This window comes from Notechis scutatus, chromosome 5, assembly GCF_049901735.1.
Source record: "Notechis scutatus isolate UNSWTSFEM ecotype Mainland chromosome 5, rNotScu1.2, whole genome shotgun sequence".
NCBI classification, from domain to species: Eukaryota; Metazoa; Chordata; class Lepidosauria; order Squamata; family Elapidae; genus Notechis; species Notechis scutatus.
This window is the reverse complement of record NC_142013.1, coordinates 50,376,972-50,401,131: the sequence shown is the minus strand read 5'-3', so window position 1 is coordinate 50,401,131 and position 24,160 is coordinate 50,376,972. Positions and strand designations below refer to the sequence as shown.

General features: G+C 34.8%; 2 protein-coding genes across 6 annotated transcripts; one reads left to right on the top strand and one right to left on the bottom strand.

The window, feature by feature from the left end:
* Positions 1–253: 253 nt before the first annotated feature.
* USP16 (ubiquitin specific peptidase 16) lies at positions 254–19,807 on the bottom strand. The gene is made up of 18 exons (XM_026664135.2): positions 19,671–19,807; positions 18,579–18,671; positions 16,332–16,513; positions 14,494–14,597; positions 13,971–14,074; positions 12,475–12,659; positions 11,472–11,567; positions 9,716–9,846; positions 8,628–8,715; positions 7,631–7,706; positions 6,147–6,238; positions 5,433–5,489; positions 4,614–4,775; positions 3,485–4,160; positions 2,718–2,812; positions 2,278–2,364; positions 1,418–1,568; positions 254–1,319 (listed from the first exon to the last, which is right to left on the bottom strand). Exons 2-18 carry the CDS (start codon positions 18,637–18,639, stop codon positions 1,195–1,197), a joined length of 2,472 nt encoding a protein of 823 aa, XP_026519920.1. The 5' UTR covers positions 18,640–18,671; positions 19,671–19,807; the 3' UTR covers positions 254–1,194.
* On the top strand, positions 19,439–24,160 carry RWDD2B (RWD domain containing 2B). Of its 5 annotated transcripts, none has more exons than XM_087966677.1 (6): positions 19,439–19,924; positions 21,548–21,647; positions 21,884–22,112; positions 22,206–22,273; positions 22,877–23,239; positions 23,799–24,160. In XM_087966677.1, the coding sequence occupies exons 3-6, from the start codon at positions 21,906–21,908 to the stop codon at positions 24,031–24,033; spliced, it is 873 nt and encodes a 290-aa protein (XP_087822803.1). In that variant the 5' UTR covers positions 19,439–19,924; positions 21,548–21,647; positions 21,884–21,905; the 3' UTR covers positions 24,034–24,160. The 5 variants fall into 5 exon arrangements, with proteins under 5 accessions (XP_087822803.1, XP_087822802.1, XP_026519927.1 ...); XM_087966676.1 differs by having other exon boundaries at positions 19,879–19,945; XM_026664142.2 differs by having other exon boundaries at positions 19,913–20,082.

Here is a 24,160-nt window from a genome sequence, read left to right as displayed (position 1 = left end):
TTCAGTACTCTACAGCCAGACCATTAAAGAATATAACTGTTCAAAGTGTTCAAAATAGATGTTTTTCAGTGCATAGGACCATAAGAACCTATTTTTCACCTATAGAAGCAGATTAATCTTTTACGAGAAATATGTGCATGTGATCCAGGTACATCTTAAACAAGTACACAAAGCTGTAAAAAATGTGACTGCCTTAACAGTTTGAAAATAGGTGCTTTGTACGTATTTGTAGTCAAATATTGTTTTGCATAGCTTTAATACTTAAATCTTTTATTAAATACAGAATAATTAATGAAGCTTTTGTCATGTACAAGACTTTTGGAAACAGTTGATTACATTATTAAAGGAGATCAGGAAGATTTAAACTGCATTTTTAATTAATTAAATTTAAATTAAATATGAAGAAATGATTCCCATTATATTACAAGAAACGTGTGATACACACACACACACACACACACGATAACATTTTCTCATCCAATTTAAAAACCACCATTTCCGTCACAGAGGCACTCTTGATGGTGTACAAATAAAATGTTAAAAAACTGAGTATAAAAATTAATAGAGGCAAAGATGAAAAGTTAATCAAAAGGTGGGTGGAGGACCTTCAGGGCACTAATCAGCCACAGCTACTGCTCTGTCAAGCCCAAGGGAGATGGCAGAGTTTAGGTCTTTATAGACATTTTTGAAAGACTGGTAGACTCGAACCATCTTTGCCTCTGAGAAAGAATATTGCAAAAGATTATATAGGAGTGAACTGTGTTTTAGCTTTCTAAATAGAGTAGTCAAATATAATTTGACACTCCTGAATTGTGTTCTGCAGGTCACCTCATCTATCATTACTTGTGAAAATAAATTGACAGTAAACTTTCAAACTCTTTGTTAGTCCAATTTATCTCACTAATTTATCCAATTTATCTCACAGATTTCAAAGTTATTGCATATTTTAGATTTTTTTAAAATTGAGAATGATATGAGTTTATGGATCAAGGAACATGCCCTCTTATCATACAATGCATCAGATATGAACCAAACATATATACATATACATACATACATACATACATACATACATACATACATACATACATACATACAAAAGGAAGTTATGTTTAAATTCAGATTTAAGAAGAGAAAATAAACTGAACATGATAAAAGTTTGGTGAAGTTTTTCTAGGTTGGAATTTTTCCAGTTTACAATATTCTTTCATAGAAGAGAAGATATGCTTGTGACTTCAGGACCTTGGATATGGATACTGCTTGCACATGAGTGTCACTTACATGAAACCACTGTTTTCTGGGTGACTCAGAATCTGAACCTGAATTTTTTTTTAAAAAAATTTTCTTATTAGTTTTCAACTAGATCATAGGAATTTAATTTCAAAATAATTTCCAGGGGTAAATTCCTTCTACTTACTTTGTTGAATTTTGTCGTTGACAAGATCAGAAAGTTGACTGGTGGTACTTGTCTTCACATAAGCAGTATAATGACCAGATCTCATAGTGCCACTATGTTCCACAATACCATACAATGAGTACAATACTTCTGAAGTCCCCTCTCTTACATTCTGTAAAAGGAACATCAAGAGTATTGAAGTAGCCTTGTTGCTTGCTAGCAAAAAATAAAAAGTTGCACTTTAGTTTGTCCAAAGGTTCTTTTTCAAGAAGCAACTGGACTTCCTATTTTTTTCTTTGAAGAAGTCCAGTTGCCTCTTGAAAAAGCACCTTTGGACAACCATGACCTGGATGACTGAGAATCTCCACAGACATTTGCATTTTATTTTCTTTAAAAGGTAAAGTAAACAAAACAACATAAAAGCAAGCCTGGTATGGCTGAGTATGAAAGAATGGAAAGCATATTCATTTTGAGATAAGGTAAAATCACATCACTAAAGTAACAATTATGGCTAGGTAAGATACAAAGGTGAATAATATAATGGACATGACAATGAGATTCTTCAGTGAGATGAGGGTACCTAAATTTGAGAAATCTCAGTGGTTGACATTTAAGATACCAGATTTAGAACAAAGTTTTAGTGAAGAATTAACAGATAAGGAGCTCAGAAAAATACGTACAGTATAAGATTACCTGAACAGAGGGAGGAAAGGGAAAAAAGGACTTCATCTTAAACAGAAACAATTAAAAACATTTAGGTATTCACCACCTTTTTATTTTTTTTATAAATAACTCAAGGTCGCACTCCTTCCTACTTTCACCAAAACAATTCAGGTGGGTTAGGATGAGACAGTAAATAACATGAGTACTTTATTATTTACCTTGCACTTAATTGAACAGAAAGGAGCCAAATCCATAACTTCAGGAAACATTATATGCTTGTTTACTTTTTGGAGATTATATCCAGCCTTGGAAAGAACCAGAAAGTACAAAGTAAGACCAAAGCTCAGCAGTAAACTTAAGCAGTCCAGAGGGTAACTCCCAATTTTTCCAGCCTGCATTGATGTCAAGGCGCTCTGGAATTTGTAATCCAAAGCACCTGGAGATCACTCAACTGCCTACCCAACATAAAATTACAGAAGCAAATATCCTAGAAAATTAAGGAAAAAAACCCACCCTATTCTTAAAGGCAAAAGGTCTAATAATACATGTATTTTATGGCTCAAAAATCATATGGCAATGAACAAGAATGTCCACTACATTGATCACTTTGTACAAGTGGTATTAAACTAAGATAATTGAACTTAATCATTAATTATACCTGTTGAAATCTTTTTAAATGAAGGGTTAAAATTGGAGGAGCAAGAGAAATAAGCATTTGTTTTTTGGCATTAGTGTATACATATTTCTTGGCATCTGGAGAAAAAAAGGAAAAACAAATCATGACTTAATAGACATTGAGTAATATTACCTCTTATGCATTGTTTAGGTTCACTATGTATATTAGATCTCACAATTTTGAATTTCCAGCATAATACACCTGCACATTCAGACTCAATGATTTCTATGGGAAGGAAAAGGCAAATTCTCATGTTTTAGAAAACCCAGACAAAACTTACCAAGACTGAATCATTTGCTAAGTTTCTGGAAACAGTATTTATGCTGTTTTTGTTGACCTTTATGGTTATTTAGAATTTTGCTGGTAGGTTCAAAATAATATGTAAACATTTGCATATCTTACAATAAATAAATAAAAATCATCAGACATAGATCTGAAAGTATTAGCAATTCTACCTGTACTGCTGGGAGTCCACATATTCCAACTAATGAATGAAACATTGTCATAAATATTTAAACAATAAATTCCTCTCAGTCTTGACATATACTATCTTGGAGTTTTCAAAGTTTTATTCAAATCATATTTAACATATATTCACTACAAACTGGCAATTTGTTTTTCTTTACTATTTCCTATCTAGTCCCATTAAAACAAGAAATTGCTCTTACTGAATGTCTTGATAAGAAAAATAAATTCAGTATTGAATTTTGAATAATTCAATAAATTGATTAAAAACAATTTTAACATACTTATTTTATTAGTTTTGATTCCACAAAGTTGATTCCGTGTGCACACTTCACAAAGTAATTTGTTGTTCTCACAAAGTTTCTCAATATGAGTAAACTGATTCAAGCAATGAAGAATTGAATTTTCTTCTATGTTGACAGTATCCCTGTCTGCAAGAGTACAAAATGCTGTTTCTGGATCTTCATTTACTACTTCATATGTTTGTGTTTCAAAACCATAAAATTCCTGCAAACTATCTGTATCATCACTCGGCTCTTCTTCCTCCAGGAATAATTTGCTGAAGTCACTGATAATATCATCTTCCTCATCCTTATCTTCCTTAAGATGCAAATCATCAAACTTATTGACACACTCTACAGCGGGAACAAAATCTTTTATAGAAACATCCAAATTTACTTCATTATTCGCCTCTTGATCACAACTGTCTGCATTTTCATCATGTTTTTCTGTGATCTGTACTTGAATTGTACTTTCTGGTTCATCTACACAATTTTTATCCACACAGTGCTCTTCACATGTGTTTAATGATTCTTTCTCTCCTGGTTTCAGACATCTTATGTCAGAGTTACTTTCTATTATTTGTTTATTGCAATCCTGATCAGCTTCAGTTTTGTCAGTGACATCACTATCTGTTAGATGAATAACTTTCTCCTGAAATTTCTGCTGATGGCGTTGGTTCTGCCAAATAAAATACATACAAAAGCATATCAAAAGAATAATTAAATGTTATGTATGCTGAAGATTTATAAGCACTATTATTGTCTTTAAAATTGAAATAAATTGAGCTAATGTATGAGTTATAAACAGAATTAACATGAGTTACAAACAATATGGTTACATCCAAATTTAAAGCTTAACACAGTCTGATGTTAACATGACGCTTTGGATCCTCACATATCACTTTTCTATTTGCGTGGTATTTCAAATGGACTTCAAATTTCTCAGCAAAGCTATAACATATACTGTATATAAATGACATTCAAATATGAATTTGTCATTTGTTTAGTGAACATCCAATTAGAATATAGCTGAGGAAAATGTTAAGCAACATTTCATTTCCACTTACAAACCATTTTTAAGGCATGTGTGTTCTGGATGATTTTATACTTTCCTATTCTCATGATCACTAACCTTTGCTTGCTTCCTGGCTATTTTCTTTTCCTTTTTCTGTAGATGCTTACTTGTAACAGGAATTTCATTTCTTTCTTTCACATAACATTCATTTTCTATATTTTCTTCACAACTGTCAATTTCTTTTTTCTGTAATTTTTTAACATTATTTTTCTTGCCATTCTTAAAAAAAGATAATTATAGATAGGTTAGAGAGGATACAAAGCCAATTCTACTATATATTTTATTATAGATTTCTGGCTGTTATCACAAGGAACATGGAAAAAATAGCCAATATTCTTTTGATTATTGCTCAGTGTGGCTTGAGTTTTCTTTGATGCATCAAAATCTACACACAAAAGACATGCCTACTTTTTTTTTTTTTTACCAGTTTTACAAATACTTCTAATCTATTAATGAAAATATGCATTGAATATGAAAGTTTGGGAATTCCTCTTACAGCAGTTACTGTAGCAGGAGAAAACAAAACAACAGAAAACAATTTCAGAAAATAACTTCTGAAGATTAAAGATTCTCAAGTTACTTGAGGCACAAAGCTTTTTCTTTTGGGGAAAGAAAAAGCCAGCAGCTACTCTTTTAGAACTTCAAGAATTGCAGAATATTCTTCAAACCAATGAAATCTTAAAATATTTGTTGCCATACGTTTTTCTCAAGGAGTTCATTTATAATATGTTGGCTACTCACAAAACAGACAAAAATACTTTAAATACTGCACTTGACTATTTTATATGCAGAAAATTGGTCATTTCCCCATGCTTTCAGTATCTTGGTAACAAATCCTAAATTTTATCATCTAAAAGTAAACTACTTTTTACTTACCTGATCATTTAAGACGGGGAGTGACAAATCGAGAAATGGTTCATGTACCAAAGAAACCTGAAACGAACATTTTACCCTTTACAAAAGGAAAAAAACGTGTATAATGCCTCCAGAGACTAGAATATATATATATACAGAAGCCTGATGATGGCAGATGAGATTCTGCCGAAACGCTACAACTTTAAAAGCACAACTGTAATGACGTGGGAAAATACCTGAACAAAGCTGAATACCATACATACATACATACACACACACACACACACAAAACGGGATATATAAAAACATTTCACTTTACATATACTTTAATAATATGAAAATAAGCACTTAAAGTCTTTTTAAAGAAAACATACTACATTTGTATGTTTTATCTTACTTTGTTTTGCTCCTGTTAGTCATGGGAAAGTCCAGCATAGAAACTACTATAGCTTCTAAACTTTTTAAAATTGTGCCCTGGGCAGAACTTTACGACACTGATATATTTATGATTTGCATTATTTTGTTGAATAATGCCATGATTTCCTAGATTCATATAAACATTGTTTAGATTTATTAAAACAATCACTCCACATCACTTGATAATGTAGCCCAATGTGGAACCCTGTCAGAAGAAGAAAATTTGAGACCATCCCTGGTAGCCCTAGTAGTACTGCCCCCAAATTTATATACATACAAATGCATGCATGCATACGTTGATACATATATATCACTTACTGTTTGGCACTCTTCACACATGATTGTACTTGTTAATTCTCCACCAAAAATGCGGTCCACAAAACTATGCATTAGCTTTTTCTTTTCATATTCTAAAATAAAGAACAAGATACCAACTATATATGTTTTAATCTTCATTTAAGCAATGATTACACTGGTAGGAAAAATGTGTATTTCAGTATAGATGTGTATCTATATAGAAAACAGAATGTAAGAATTTTATATCTGAAAAATGAACAGAGTAAATAGCTTCTAATAACATTTTCTTCTCAATTTGTGCCCTAAAATGTATTGGTTTACAATATTTTTGCAATATTGCCAAGTCATAAAAGCCTATAGTCCAACATATCTGTAGGATGTCCCTAATTCCTTTGTTTTCCCAGTCTCCAGACATATGAAGAACGGTTACAGGAACTGGGCATGGCTAGTCTAGTGAAGAGAAGGACCAGGCTCCCCATGATAGCAGTGTTCCAATATTTGAGGGGCTGCCACAGAGAGGAAGGGGTCAAGCTATTTTCTAAAGCACCTGTAGGCCAGACAAGAATAATGGATGGAAACCTAACAAGGAGAGATTTAACCCGGAAATAAGGAGACACTTTCTGACAGTGAGAATAATTAACCAATGGAACAGTTTGCCCTCGGAAGTTGTGGAAGCATCACTTTCAAGAAGAGATTGGACTGCCATTTGTCAGAAATGATGTAGGGTCTCCCGCTTGGGTGGGGGTTGGACTAGATGACCTACAAGGTCCCTTCCAACTCTGATTATCTGTTATCTGATACTTCAGAGAGTCCAACAATTTGGTTATATCCAAAGAATTATTTTTTTCAAAAGCAGAGTAGCTACTTTTGAAAATCTTTTCAATGTTTTATGTGATATTGAGGCTGTTTAAAGAAAAAAAAAACCTAGAAATACAGTGTGAAGAAATCTAGAGATTTGATATCTTAAGATAATCAAATACAGGTAGTGCTCATTTACCAATTGCCTCATTCAACGATTTTTGAAGTTACCACAGTGCTGTCCCTGTCATGTGATCACCATTATAGTCAGTACACACTGCCTGTTTTTTTCTTGCCTTCTCCTTGCAGAACAGAGAGGCATAAAATGGAGAATAAACCTAGCAGGCTCATGGCTGCCAATGCTAGTGCACTGCTTTTGATGTGTGTCCCGCATTTTCTATGCCTGCGTCCTCTCTCATAATCCCTTCCACACTGGAAGGCCAGGGAAGTGATTAGGTAGCCAACAAAGCTGAAGGTATGAAACTGATTAGTCTTGTGAGTTTCACCCTCAATATTCCTGGGGTGAACATTCCAAAAGGCAGTGGAGTATGAAAAGGAAAGCATAGTCATAGTCACTTAGTGACTGACCACTTTGCTTAGTGACAAGACTTGCCAGTGCCAACTATGGGGCTAAAAGTCTACCTTTATACATATATACAAGTTTCAGTTGCCATTTAATCAAATGAAACAAACAAAAAACATGTTACCTTTAACCTCTTTTTTCAACTCTTCATTTCCTTTGTCAGAATTATTCAATGCCTTAAAAATTGCAGCACTCGTTCTCTAGAAATAAATATAATGAAATATTTTTAGTTCAACAACTGTACTATATCAAAGAGAAATACTATTCATAGATAAGTTTATTACTCAATAGAAAATATTAGCTTTAGTATTAGTGTGCATCTGCAACTCTGCAAAATAAATACAGTAGAACCTCTGGTAATGACCAAATTTGTTCCATAACTTTGGTCGCAATCCGATTTGGTCGTGACCCGGACCTAATTTTGGAAATTTGGCACTTACAAAAAAATTGGTGCAGAAGGGGAAATCAGCCATGAAAACAAACAAAAAGAAAAGTGAATATTTTTTTTTATCGGAAACCGGTTTGATCATGGTCAGAAGCGTTTGTGACCAGAGGTTCTACTGTGAACAAAAATGATATTCCACATTTTCTGCTCTGTACTTGTAACAAGTTTAAAGGGTTCCCCAATACTTTGAGGAAGATTTAAAGGAGCTGGATGGGGAATGAAAATGAGATAGCACAAATAAAAAGTCATCAAAATAATTTCTCATATTTTTGTACAAACCAGATTTTGGTGGATTAAGTAAGTATTTTATCATTAGAGGCCCAGTGACTTATGGTAGTACTTCCTGAGAATGATGAAGGGAATATTCCATTAAATTTAGAGTACTACTCATATTGTACATAAATGTTCAATAAGCATTTTTCTTAATTAGAATGACAAAAATGTGCATGTTTAGTCAACATGATTCACAAATCTACTGTCCACTAAATATGTACGAGATTGAAGCCTAGCTCATATCGATTTTTTAAAGAAGACTTCAGTTACTTAATATATAGATTTTGTCAGTTGATTTTCAGAAATAATTGACAGTTTCATTCTCATTAATCTTTTTTGTAAACAAAGAAGAATGTGACTTTCAGGATAAAATTACAATAATGATTCATCATGAAATACTTACTTGGATTTCTTCAGTTCTCATCCCATCCAATAGATATCTAAGCAACTCTTGGCTGTCCTGCTGCTGATATCCTTTGAATCGTGTTGCTCTATTGTGAAATATGCACAAATACAGATTAAGGAAAGTGCAATGCTGTATAAATATTACAAAAAAAACAAAAAATGGTACAGAAAAATCGCACATGAACTTTTTTTTTAATTATTACCTTTATTGTCAGAGTACAACATGTGTACAATGAGATTGGCTGAGCCTCCTTTCGTGCACTCCCCCACAACACAACTCACAGTGAGGATAGAAGTCCCCTAACCCTAACTTAGTATTTCCCTAACTTAATATTTCCAGACAATGGAGGGTAGGATTGTAACTCAGAAGGTGTTATAAGAACAAATACTGTTGAAATTATGAAACAAATTGTATCCTTGTACTATTCCTGATATAATCTGACAGTTAGAAAAATATTGTTTAAAAAGAGATTCACATTGTAATTTGGTGCGTATCTTTCTTAAATGCTGCATTAATTCCTTATTAAATGCATACTATAGAAGTCTTTATATATTTATAAGTAAATTGTCATCTTGAAATTCTGAAAAAGGTTTGATATATATATAGCAATTGATAACTTCACTTTAATGTTTAGCTGATCAGTTATTTATAACAATTTAACTAAATCAGCATATTATCAAAATAATAATATTACGAAGACATTGAGTATAATGTAAACTAAAAAAATTCTACATGCAGATATCTCTCTTAAATGGACATGCTAGCTTAATATATAATACTGTTCCAAAATTTAAGGTCCCAGTCCATTCTTGTGATTGGGTAAGAAGCTGATGTTGAATTAGACTCAAATATTTTTTGTAAAAAAATAAATAAAACAACAACAATCTGCTACCACTTTTGATCTTATCCAAATATTTCTCTCTAGTTTGGATCTGCTCTAACAAATGATAAATGTATAAATATATAATTAAAAATGTAAATATTAGTTACATATTCTGATCAGTTTAAAATTAAATAGATCCAAAATTACACAAAATATATCTGCTTAAATAGTTGTTTTACAATTTTATAAATAAAATACTCACTTTTTACAAATCTGAGAGAAAAGTTCTCTAGGGGTCACAGATCCTTTTTTTGTCTCTTGCATGTCTGCCAGAAACTGGCACATTGCTAGCGTTAGAGGTCTTGGAGGATCAAGCATTACCACCAAAGGTTCCTAAAGACCATATAAAGAGACTATTATAAATTCATGCATGTTTTATGCATTCATTTATGCTGCTTTTGTTTGGGTTTTATGTGTTTATATTTAGGGTTTGGTATCATCCATATGCTGATGATACTGAGCCTGGTCTAGCCATCTAAGGCTATCAAGTTTGTCGATTGGACAACAATGTATGGATTTGGACAGGGGATCACTGTCTCCAATTGAGTCCTAACAAGACTGGGTATTTGGGCCACCCACATCTGGGAATATTCCACCTTTGCTGTTGGAGGGTAGCACGTCCGTCTTCAAAATTGGTATGCAATCTGGTTTTTTTTTCCTGGACTTGCAGAGTAGGTGGCAACTGTGGACAGGAAGGACTTTGCACAATGTTAGGTATATCAGTTGCATTGTTTCTAAAATCAGAGAGCCTTCCAGCATGATTCATGTCCTGGACATCTCTCAGCTTGACTACTTCAGTATGCTCAACATGGGGTTGTCCTTGACCACTACCCACAAACTTCTGGTCCAGAATTCAGTAGTATGAGCAGTAATGGACGTGCTTTGGTATGCCCATGTAACATCTCTCCTTTGTCAGTTTGCTTCTGGGTGCAATTCAAAATGCTGTTATCCATAAATACTGGAAATGGTATGGGGCCTGATTACTTGAGAGATTTCTATCTCCCATAGACGTTCCTTCGATTAAACAATGTTATCTATTGATCTCCTGAAATTGCACCTTCTCTGTAGCAGCTCCTGCCCTCTGGAATGAGTTCTCTGAGAACTAGATGCCCCCCGCCCCTACAGTTCAGAAGAGCTGGCTTTTAACCTAGGACTTTGGTGAGAGAGAATGAGAACACTTGCTTCATTCCATCTGATGTGTCCACTTACCATCTTTTACTAATTTTGTCAGATTCCTTTGATTATTATGAGCCTCCCAAAGTTATTGGGAATTGTGTGGGTATAAGTTTGATACATTGTTGTTGTTTCTTCTGAAAAAAGCCAATCTGACTCTCCAAAGCAAAAGAGGCATACATTTTTGTAGGAATAATGGGCTGGACAACAAAAAGGATTAAAAAAATTCCAAGCTCTCTCCTCATTTCCACTGAATTCTCTTCATGATCATCAAGTATTTTAATGTTTAAGTTAACTCAGTTTAATGTTACTTTCTGGTACAATTAAAAGTACTGTACTGGCTTACAACTTTGTGTCAGAAAAAAATAAAGCATATGCAGTTACACGTGTTATATAGCCTTGTACCATTTCTCTTCCGACCACTAAGAACTGAATGTTATTGATACACAAAAAGATAAATTATAGTTAACTTTGCCTAAAAAGGAAAACCAGCTTCAAACTTCAAAAACCAAATTCAGGACCCTTTCTTTGGACTTAGGCATAATAAAAAGATCCTGTTATTCAACATTTTTAGTCTTTTCTTCAGCCATTTCAAGGAGTGAGTGAGAGACATAAGTCTTTATTCACATAAACAATGCAATTCAGTACTGTACTTGAGTAAGAATCAATGCCCTGATTATTTTCTGTCATTAAAAACTATCTATGAAATAATAGCAACATTTGCTTAGTGACTTTAAATCTATCAATAATTACTTTTAATACATTTCAAACACCAACTTACATACCGTTATTGAGAATTCTGGTGGCTTAAGTATAATTGTTGAATCAGGCATTTTTACTTCTTTCAGCAACTCTCTCAGAACTGATGTTTGTGATAGATTCTATGAGAAAAAAGTGAATTGTTTGCAAATTTAAAAACTCAAAAGTTATATATCTTTTATTTAAGTTCAAAAGGCTATGACATATTATATAAATTTAATAGAATTGGCTGTAAAAATGTCTTGCTCACCATAGTTTTTTCACATTGCTTTTCTACTGATAAACCTTGACTTATGACTTTCAAAGATTGCTTTATGACTATTGAAAATTACAGCAGTTACAGAATGGGTACTTTATGGTAAATATCATAAATATCCTAAGCATGACTGCATGTTAATTGGGTCAGCTTTATGACCTGTTGCAGTGTTCTGGGGACACATGACTGCAATTTTCCATGTTTTTAGCTGGCTTCCTGCAAAAAACCCCATACCCATTGAAAGAGGTGGCTTAATGTCCATGGTATTTACTTAATGACCCCAGCAAAAAAGGTGAAAAATTAATTCTGGACGTAGGGGTGCCTTAACTTACAATCATAACAACTTATGACCAGATTTTAATGTAATTTAATGTACCTGTAATAACATTTAAACAAAGATTGAAATAACATTTTGTGACAAGAGTTAATGAGACCTACAAATTAGCAGGTTTTATATATAAAATGGATACACATTTAGAGTAGAATTAAATGAAAGATGACCCAGTAAACATTACACGTTGTTTCTCAAACCTCTATAAATTTATGGACACCCATCACTCTAACACACACAAATAAAGCTCTCCTAAGTGCTAATATTAAAAGGGTTTCCAAAATTAAAATGGAAAAGAATCCAAAATGATAAGGATTTCCACATCAAAATTAGCAAAAAACAAAGCTAGTAAGTAGCAATATCTTATGATTGTATTTTTTCCAATACAATCATAAGACATGACACAACAAAGTTCTGAGAAGTTGATTAATGTATATCACACCTGCAAAACCGCATTAAAAAAACATGTATTTCCTAGGTTGCTAAGACCTTTCACCGTCATTTCTGAATTGTCATTTAATTGCCTTTTATTGTCTTTGAACAAGATTTCCTTCTTCTCCTTCTCTTCCTCATTTTTGTGGTCTTTAAGTTTTTTGTTTTCCAAAGGTTTTTCTTCATTTTTAGAAGCTAAAAAATATGTTTTTAAAAATACAATAAAAAGCAATGAAAATTGTTCAGCATCTCAAGGATAAAGTAGAGCAATTGTAAATGTTATTTAAAGCAAAAACAAGTACTATAAAACATATGATTTCACCAAGATAACCCTCAATTGATTTATTTGTAAAATAGGCTAGATAGTTGGATTCATAGATAGCTAATCAAAGCTGATATATTTAACTTTCAGCCTTATAGCTAACACAGAAAAAACAGGATCTTTAAATAAGACCATTAAGTTTCAATTAGCAGTAGCATCCTAAGACATTATAGTCATTTAAAAATCTTTAGTATATTACCGTAATACTGTATACTTTCATACTACAGATTGTGCCCTATAGCATTATGAATAAGCAACAGTAAAGATGCACATTTCTTGCATGCTAGTAAAAACAATCTGACATGTCAATAATGCTATTTAAAAAGAAAACACATCAAACACTTATAGCCTGTCCCATTATTTTAAGAATCTGGGTCAGAGAATGAAATGTGGAAGAAGAGAATTGTAGTATTTATAGTAACCATTTGTCAAATCTATATAACTGCGTATCTCACACAAAGTGACTATGGATGGTGAAGAATAAAACCAACAATTGAAACATTCTACAAAACATAAACATATATTAAAACAAGACCACGAGAGGGAAAATAATATACATAACCCAATATTACAATTTGGTGTAGTGATATAGGTACAAGGCTAGAAACTGGAAGACTGTGAGTTCTAATGATGCTTTTGGCAAGAAGCTATTTGGGTGACCTGGAGCTAATCACTCCTGCTCAGCCCCAAAAAAGGAAACAATGCCAAACCACTTCCAAAATCTTGCCAAGAAAACTGCAGACTAGTCTAGGCAATTGCTTGGAGTCAACAGTATTTCAAAGGCAAAAAACAAAACAAAATCAAATTTGTCTTTGAATCAATAAATATAATTTATGAAGGCAAGAAATGGGCTTTCAAATGTAGAATATATAAAGGATTTTAGTACTTACAATTCAATTTCAACCTAAAAGTAGTTGCTACAAATTTAAATGCAAGTATTAATTCAAATTTTCACTAATTTCTTTCCCTCCAGTCACTTGACTACAGTATTCCTGATTTGCTCTAACAGTTAAAATAGTTACATTTTTAAAATCAGTTAGTTATAATACATTAAAATTTTTAGTACTTCAAATATTATTTAATGTAAGTGAATGATTATGTCTTATCAAGTTTGTGTTGACTTTTGATGATAACATAGTTTCTCTTGAGAATAATGCAACTAGTACACTTTAAAAGGAGCTGACCTGTATTTGGAATGTTCACACAAGTTTGTTTTCTAATAAAATCCACAAGCTGGCCCAGTCGAGCAGATGAATTATATTGTATTTCATCATCACATAAGTAGCACCTAGTTTGATTAAGAAATCCAGAAATGCACAATTAATAATTTGGTTTACATCAAACTAGAACAGTATGCAGTAGAACATAATTCACACATTTTTGAAATGCAAATATATTAACAGTCCTTAGAAAAATATCAATTTGGACTAAACATTTACCATTAGTCTAGTGGTTAAGGCATCAGGCTAGAAAGCAAAAAACTGTGAATTCAAGTTCTGCCTTAATCATGAAACTTAACTGAGTGATTTTGGGCTAGTCACTCTCTCTCAGCCCACAGGGTTATTGTTGTGAAAACAGGAGTTGAAAACAAGAATAGGAAGGTATTGTGGACATGTTGCTGCCTTGAGTTATTTGCAAAAATAGTAAAAGTGGGACACAAATAAATAATAAAAATAAAATTTCATTTTTTATATTGATAAAACTTACCAGACACACCAGTTTTCCACATTAAGAACCAAACAGTGAGGTTCTGATCTTGGCGTTTCATAGTGTTTTAAGGCATGTTGCTCTTGACAATTTCTGCCACAACCCTGTAATGTAATATCACAAGTATGGAACTTTAACATTCACATACAATGTAAATTATTTTGTTAAGGTGAAATAAAAAATGTTTTAGTTTACAGTTAAAAATGACTCCTGCAATTTAACTGCATAGTTATTATTTACATGCAATCTTTGATAGATTCAAAATTAATTAAAAGCCTGTATGACAAGTTTGGGCACCCTGCCAGTTTGTTCAGTGATCAGCTGTTTATATGTCCCTAAAAACAGATTGATTTGTTAGGCCTTCTATTAACTGAATGAGGACAATTCCACAACAATAACTTTTGACTGTGATTCTATCAACATTTTCCAAGCAGTTGCTTGAGCATTTGAAAATGCCTCTGGAACATCTTGCTCCCCAGTGTGAGTTTGGCCCCAACCCTTCTGATTTTCTATAAAAAGCTAAACACCTGGGTCTGCCAGCTAGCTTGTGGCTCCAAAGGGGGACCATCCCAGCGGAGGTAGTTGATTGACTAACAACAGATCCCACCTTCACAACATCTTGCCTCCTCCCCATCTTTAATTGGATCATAATGTTTGGCTTGTTTATATTTATTTTGTGTGTGTGTGTGTGATTGTAAGTCGCCCAGAGTTGTCCTATGGCAAGATAAGGTGCCAGTAAATTTCCTAAATAAATGGCAATTCACTCTTGCAAAGTAGAGAAAGGATGCATGCTAACAAGCTTTTCAAGCTAGCAATTTCAACAGTGACAAATGGAGGGTACATGGAATTACTGAATTTGAAGCAAAAAGATCTGGAAGGCCATGAACAATCTCTGTTAGAATTTTTCAAAATGTAAATGTTGCAAACAGAAGCTAAGATTATTGCTGAAAAGTTCAGTACAAGTTAGATACTTTAGTAAGATGGTAATTTTATTGAATAATTCCAAATCAACCATGAAGTATTTACAAGAAATATATTTTAAAAAGGGAAGGGGGTTCTAGAATGGCCATCACAGTGCAGATTTTAAAATGATTGGCCATTTGGGGGAATACTCATATATGCAGTTTCAAAAGAAAGTGTAATATTTCTGAACTAGAAGCAAAAGATTTGGAAAGCTATGGGAAACATTCAGAAATAATTGTATCTACCCTAAGAGGTGTCATAAAATATTGGCTGAAAGAGGGTGGCTGAAATGCATTTGTTCATTTACTGTTTTCTTGTTTTGAATCTGGAAATAATTGTACATTCAAATTTACAGAAAGAAGCTATGCTTAAATTTTCTACCATGTAGAGCAGGGGTCCCCAACCGCCGGTCCGCGGACCGGTACCGGGCCTGGAACAAGCCTTACCGGGCGCTGGTTGCTGGCGCCGCCATCTTTTTGGTAAAAAGCAATTTTTCGTCAAAAAGATGCGCGCAGCGCTGAGTGAGCTTTTCCGGTAGAAAGCCATTTCTACCCGAAAAGCTCACCAGAAGGCTGGCGCCGCCATTTTTGATGAAAATCACTTCCGTGACGCCACCGGAAGTGATTTTTCGCAAAAAAGATGGCGGCGCCAGCTGACGCTGGAACCGGGCCGCGGCGCCAGCTGACGCCGAAACCGGGCCAAGGCCGAAAAGGTTGGGGATCCCTGATGTAGAGGATGTGTTGTGATGCTCAGATGGTACTGAGTGACACAAAAAAAATGGTTCTATTATTTTCCTCAGCAGGAATAAAATGAAATCCTAATTTAGAACATCTGCAATATATTTTCCATTGTTAGTAATAACAACTGGGACATACCCTGTGGCCACATTTTAAACATAACCATACTGATGGTTTGTCTTCTGCACTCTTATCAGATTTTTCATCTGTCTTATTGTCATCTATCTGGCAATCCTGGCAGGAATTCAAGTCCACAGTCTGCAACACTTTTTTTAGAAGACCTTGTTCCAATCCTTTGCGAAGGTGCATGCATGTTGGTCCTGTGAGAAATTTTACCCAGAATAATAATAATCATTAAAGGGGCTTTAAATATATATTATTTACAGTCCATAAGATATGGCCAAAGATCAGTTGGCTGTCAGTACCAAACTTCTAAGAAACAGGCTACCCAATTCAGATACATACAGAGAAGAAAAAGTAACAAATCCCCTTCAGAAATCTGATTTATTCATTTTGTGTTGTGTTTGTCAATGGCTCTTAGCTACAACACTTATCTGAAAAATAGCTCCTGGATTTAATTTGATGCTAATTACCTGAAAACTAGATTACAAAACATATGGGTTTATGCCTTAAATATGGACTAAGATAAACATGTTTACCCATATTGTTTTACTCTATAGAGACTGAACCTTAATTGGATAAACATCTTCAAGCCCACATTAAGCATTTTGCTAAGGAGTAAAATCTTACTGTTCTCCATAGCAGTGCAATGTAAACAAATTATCTGTACACTGCTCAAAAAAAATAAAGGGAACACAAAAATAAGACATCCTAGATCTGAATGAATGAAATATTCTTATTAAATACTTTGTTGATTACATAGTTGAATGTGCTGACAACAAAATCACACAAAAATGATCAATAGAAATCAAATTTAGCAACCCATGGAGGTCTGGATTTGGAGTTACACTCAAAATTAAAGTGGAAAGAAAACATTATAGGCTGACCCAACTTTGATGTAATGTCCTTAAAACAAGTCAAAATGAGGCTCAGTAGTGTGTGTGGCCTCCATGTGCCTGTATAACCTCCCTACAACGCCTGGGCATGCTCCTGATGAGGTGGCGGATGGTCTCCTGAGGGATCTCCTCCCACACCTGGACTAAAGCATCCCCCAACTCCTGGACAGTCTGTGGTGCAATGTGGTGTTGGTAGATGGAGCGAGATATGATGTCCCAGATGTGCTCAATTGGATTCAGGTCTGGAGAACGGGCGGGCCAGTCCATAGCATCAATGCCTTCATCTTTGCAGGAACTGCTGACACATTCCAGCCACATGAGGTCTAGCATTGTCTTGCATTAGGAGGAACCCAGGGCCAACCGCACTAGCATATGGTCTCACAAGAGGTCTGAGGATCTCATCTCGGTACCTAATGGCAGTCAGGCTACCTCTGGCGAGCACATAGAGGGCTGTGCGGCCCCCTAAAGAAATGCCACCCCACACCATTACTGACCCACTGCCAAACCGGTCATGCTGGAGGATGTTGCAGGCAGCAGAACGTTTTCTACTGCATCTCCAGACCCTGTCACGTCTGTCACATGTGCTCAGTGTGAACCTGCTTTCATCTGCGAAGAGCACAGGGAGCCAGTGGCGAATTTGCCAGTCTTGGTATTCTCTGGCAAATGCCAAACATCCTGCACGGTGTTGGGCTGTAAGCACAACCCCTACCTGTGGACGTCGGGCCCTCATACCACACTCATGGAGTCTGTTTCTGACCGTTTGAGCAGCCACATGCACATTTGTGGCCCGCTGGAGGTCATTTTGCAGGGCTCTGGCAGTGCTCCTCCTGTCTCTCCTTGCACCAAGGTGTAGCGTTCCTGATGCTGGGTTGTTGCCCTCCTACGGCCTCCTCCACATCTCCTGATGTACTGGCCTGTCTCCTGGTAGCGCCTCCATGCTCTGGGCACTACGCTGATAGACACAGCAAACCTTCTTGCCACAGCTCGCATTGATGTGCCATCCTGGATAAGCTGCACTACCTGAGCCACTTGTGTGGGTTGTAGACTCCGTCTCATGCTACCGCTAGAGTGAAAGCACCGCCAGCATTCAAAAGTGACCAAACCATCAGCCAGAAAGCATAGGAACTGAGAAGTGGTCTGTGGTTACCACCTGCAGAACCACTCCTTTATTGGCGATGTCTTGCTAACTGCCTATGCTTTCCACCTGTTGTCTATGCCATTTGCACAACAGCATGTGAAATTGATTGTCAATCAGTGTTGCTACCTAAGTGGACAGTTTGATTTCACAGAAGTGTGATTGACTTGGAGTTACATTGTGTTGTTTAAGTGTTCCCTTTATTTTTTTGAGCAGTGTATATGTTATACATACCCAGTACATCTGGTGAGACATCTGCAGGAATATTTTTTCCTTTTGTTCGCTTCTTTCCCATTATAGAAATACAGGCTTTAATTTCACACCAAACTATAAAAGAAAACAGATTTCCAATAAAATTTTAAAACCTGTAAATAGCAACTAATTTATTATATACAAGAAAGGATGAAATTTACATTTCTGCTTCCTTTCTATTGTTTATCAAGGGAACTAAACATATTACATATATCTGTTCAAAGCAAATTGTGACAATTCATAGTAACAATCATGTGTAATAGCGTAGAAAATAAAATGGCAGCTTTTTTACTAGTGAAATTCAGTTTTGTTTCTCATATTTGACTAATATCAAGATGAGTCAAAAGCTTTTGACTTAAAACACTTTAAAGTGAAAACATAACATTAAACACAGCAATTTGGATATCTCATGAAGTATCTACATACTTCATTTTCCTTATACTTGCAAAATAGAAAGGTAAAAAAAAACACCCAAACTCCATTCTTTTAAAACAGGGGCAATAGCTCTTTAAATGGGCTAATTTTCTGCGCTTTTAAGAGCAACCTGGCACATTCAATTAATTACTCCATGCCAGGAAAATCTAGCATTTGCCTGTTGAGCAATAATCAAAAAGATCAAGAATCAGTTGCTAACACTTAAAAGGGCACGTCCAACCAAAATTTCAGTTCTTGGACTGACAAGTAAATTTAATGAACTGCTATACATTCAAAATATAACGTCCAACCTTTTGCACAGCAAAAAGGCCGTCCAATTTCCTGGCGGACGTGGGAGTTGGTTGGCAACTTTTCTTTTTCTCACCCACCACCTGCCGAGAGGACTAACGCCTCAGCCAAAGGGGGGAGACAGAAGAACAGCTGGAAATGCCAAATGCCAGCACAAATTCTGGCAGGAAAACAGGAATGGCACAGAAACGCCGCGGGCGACCGGCTTCAGCCATTTCTTCCCGAACAACGCCGCATAGTCCCATGTGAAGCAATCCAGCCGCCCCTTGATTGCTCCCTTCAACTTTTTCGCAGCCCGCCTATTCGACCTTTACTGGCAACAGCCGAAACCAACAGTGAAGCATTTCTTACCTTCTACGAATCAGAGGCAGAAGTTCTCTAATTGAGAGAAGAAAAAAAGCTCCATGCAGCGAGCTAAGGAAAGATTTGCTGTCACTGCGCCTCGAGAACAAACCTCCCGAATTTAAATGCTTTACGACACATGCCTGCGACGCCAGTGGAGATTTACGACTCTCGGGCAATCCTGTTCAATTAGTGACATATAGAGCACTGGCTCCGCAGAGGTTCCTTTACTCAGCAGAAACTTCCGGTCCATTGGCTGTTGGGTAAGAAGTCTCTACGAAAATGTGAGGCAAGGCGGCGGGGGCGGAAGTCGGTAGTCAGCGGGGAGTCGTCGCTCTACAGCTGGTGACGCGGCGTAGCGAAAAATGAGAACAACGCGACAACAAGCAGGGTTTTAAACGCGGTGGCTTGCGATAGAGCGGTAGTGTGTGGCGTTTTTCGTTTTCCAGTGGAAGCAAAATAGGCTCCCCCGTCTCTGTCTTTAAATATAAAAAAGGACATCTGGAACCAGAACAGTGACATTTCATTAAAATTGGGATTTCTGTGTTTTTAGAAAAGCAGTGTGTTCCCATGCAACTAGCAGACACAATAGTTTGCAAGCACTTTTATGTTTACATTTGGGCTGTGTAGGTAGAAGTTGGTGGGTTTTTTAATAGGAATTTGGCTTGCAATCCAAATTGGGCTGATTCTCATTCCAGCTTTCTATATTAACAATTACTGTATTACAGAGCTTCATCGTCACTCTTACTGTATTTAGGAAATAAGCTCTATCGAATTTTTCATCGTTTAATGTGTTATATATTTGTTATATAAAATAATTGTAAAAAGACTTAAAAGGTTAACTTGTAAAAAATATCTTCACCAGAGTTAATAGTGTTCAGAAAAAGAATACCTTGTTTTTGCTACTGCTGATTGCTTGATCGACCTACATACTAATTAATCACAGTTCTGCTGTGTTTCTCTGTTGGCATAGGAAGAGAAAATATATTTTGACCAAGTTTTTTTGCAGACATTGTGATTTCACATTTTATCTATGACCAGTTCTAAAGTCCAACCTTCAGGAGAACATGTGCTCATATTTGGTCATATTTATCAATTTCTCACTTTTTTCCTGCCTCCACTGTTGATGTAATATGGAAAGAGGTTAACTTTCAAAGCATACTTAAACATGTTCTAAGCAGTAAGTGAAGCCCAGAATGAGATTGTACATCCTGATCTGGAATTTAATACTGCTAAAAACAAATGGGTTTGTTTCTATCTATACACATAACAATAGTTCTATTTCCTTTTGGGAAAAGAAATTTAATTTTATTAAACATTACAACATTAAGTTGTTAAAACAGCAAGCTAAAGAAATTAAGACAAAAGATAAAAAGAAAACAGCAATAAAGTAACAGTTCAGTGATTCAACACTATTCACTTATATCTCTGTCTATCATTATAGTAGAATGCTACATAATTTTCCCCCAGTCATTCTATTATCACTCCAAGATTGAATGTGCAGTTACTTGTTTGGTCCAGTAACTAAGGCACCTGGCAACTAATGACACTGTGTTCCAGTGGGTGACTTTGGGCCAGTCACACACACTCAGCGCAACCTACCACCTAGTTATTATTGTTGGAAAAATAGGAGAAAGGAGAATTAGTTATATTCACTGCCTTGAATTATTTCTAAAAATAATAAAGGTGGGATAAAAGTAAACATGAATAAATTATAATTTGTAAACTACTTGCAATGTTCATTCACCATATAATGTTAGCAGCTATTGTTTTGGGCATAAATTCTAGACCTTTCATGTATCCTATATCTTTTCTTCTTGGCATGTATTCATCAATTTTCCACAACAATATCGGGACTTATGTAATGTTTCTATTGATTCATGTAGGAAAAGCCCAAACAAACAGGGTCACTATTCTTTGCAAGTTGGGAACTCTAATCTAGAGGCTATCTTGAAAGCCATACTGTTGCTCTCGACCAGTTACAAGGTATGCATATCCAGAACTTGTTTTATACAGTGAATTGCATTCTAACATTGCAGAAACAGGAAAGCTAAATGTTCATTATTAAGAATACTGCAAATATTTGTTTGCAATAGGTTGTGTCATATCTTGAAGCTATATAATTAATTAGTATACCATTTAGGAACTGAAAATGTTTAACTCCTTAGTAGTTTTTAAGAATTTAAAAGTGTACCCAATAACATTTTCTCCATTTTTTATAGGAATGATATTAAAATACCAAAAATGAGCAATTTGGAAGAAGCTGAACTACAACTTTCTGAATTAGACTTACTTTCTAGTATGTTTCCTAATGAAGATGACTTTAAGCTGACTGATCAGTTGGCTTTAGCAGAACTGAAAGATTATGTTGGAAAATATACTTTAGAAGTGCCATCTTCGAAAATACAATTCAGCTTATATTTAGATGTAGAAACTCCTGATGAAGAAAAGGTAATGTATTCTTATATCAAAAGAAAATATCACAAATTGATTGCTAGTAAAATTTGAAGAATTTATTTTTACTTTAAAAAAACTTCTTTCTAGGTACCACTTACTTTGTGCTGTGCTTTCCCATTAAAATATCCAACTATTCTTCCAGAAATCACCATAAGGTACATTTTGATACATACGGAATGAAAGATGAAATGCAGTATAATTTTAATAGGATACCATAATTCTCATATTGGTAATAGAGTGATCTTAGTTACATAATAAAATGTCAAGAAGAAAAATATATTATCTTAAGTTCATATGATCTGAAAAGTACGCTATAAATCTATTACGCACACACACACGTGTGAGCGGGCAGCATATAAGTTAACAAAGAAGCAAATGTTATGAGATAGACCCCAGTTGATTTTGATTGACTTATTTTGGACCTTTCTGAATTGAGTCATATTTTCATCATGTTTTTTGATTAGGCATTTAATATATTTGTTCCTGTTGTCTGAGGTACTGTGGAATATAGTTAAGTTTTGCATGGATTTCACCTTCAATTGGCAAAGTGCCTTTTAATTAGTGGATACCAGTGGGCAATTGGATCATTCTTTCCTCTTTGGCTATAACATCTTTTGCTGCATTTGTTATGAACACTTTTAGTCTACATCCAACCTGTTACAACATAAAACAGTTAAGTATAATTAAGAACAAGTCTTGCTTTACATCAAAACATTTTTTTTACTTTTATCTGTACTTGAAATGATGTCCTTTTTTAGATCCCCATTGTTAAGCCGATCACAGCAAGTTCAGATGAATGCAGATCTCATTACTTACTTGAAGAAACATTGTGCTGGTGATGTTTGCATATTAAATGCAAGAGAATGGGTTAAAGACCATGCTGCCATGTATATCAACAAAGGACCCTTACCGTCTACTGTTGAGAAATCAGATTTTCAGAAATCAGAATGTATTTTCACTAGACTCTGGATTTACAGTCATCATATTTATAACAAACAAAAAAGAAAAAATATAATTGATTGGTCTAAGGAGCTCTCTCTTTCTGGATTCAGCATGCCTGGAAAACCAGGCATCATTTGCGTAGAAGGACCACAAAAGATGTGTGAAGAATTTTGGGCAAGGTAACATTTTCCTCAAGTTTCTTGTTCTATAAGTAACAAAGATATGGGTTTCTATTTTTTGCTTGATTGACTTGGAAACAATATCTTTATTTGCATTGGAGAGAAGATTCTGTTTAGCAGGGTGGTACATTTCCTTACCAAGATAAGAGAATGGATTGGAAATATATTTTTTTCTGTGCAAATTAATGGATGTTTACTTTTTTATTTATTCATTCATTAAATTTGTAAGTTGCCTAACTTAAGGCAATTATAGTAATACAGAATACAAACGTAACAGTCAACATGAAATTAATTCTAAAATTCTTGAATATTTTTCCAAAAGCAGAGATATTGGGGTTTTTAAAGCATTTATGAAGGAGAGCAGTTTTCAGATGTGTGGGAGTGTAATAGAAGACATGTTTCCTTGTGTACATAAAGCTTATGATAGTGGGAATAATATTTTCTCCTATGAACTGTTATCCCAGTGAACATCTATTGATTTCAATGGGAAATCATTACTATGGTAACTCTAACCTATACTTCCTATGCTTCAAGAATTTATAATATTCTCATTGTTTAGAGTAAGAAGATTATCATGGCATCGAATTTTAATCCGTCACAGAGAAGACATTTCCATAGAAGGGACTGAAGCTGAAATGGAGAAAGAAAAGAAGTTTTTGACTTTTGAAGAAAAAATATTTGATGCACATGGTGCTAGAGGGAATCACATGGATTTGGGACAATTGTATCATTTTTTAACTGACAAGAGATGTGGTGAAATATTTCAACTCTATTTTGGAGTTGAAGGACAATAAGTTAAGATGGGGTCAAGCATTAAGAATCTAAAGGATGTAGGTTTTTTTTCTTTTTCTTTTATTGAAAGCATAGAATTCTAAAAGTTGTATTATTTTATACTTGAAACATAAATCAATGGAATTGAAA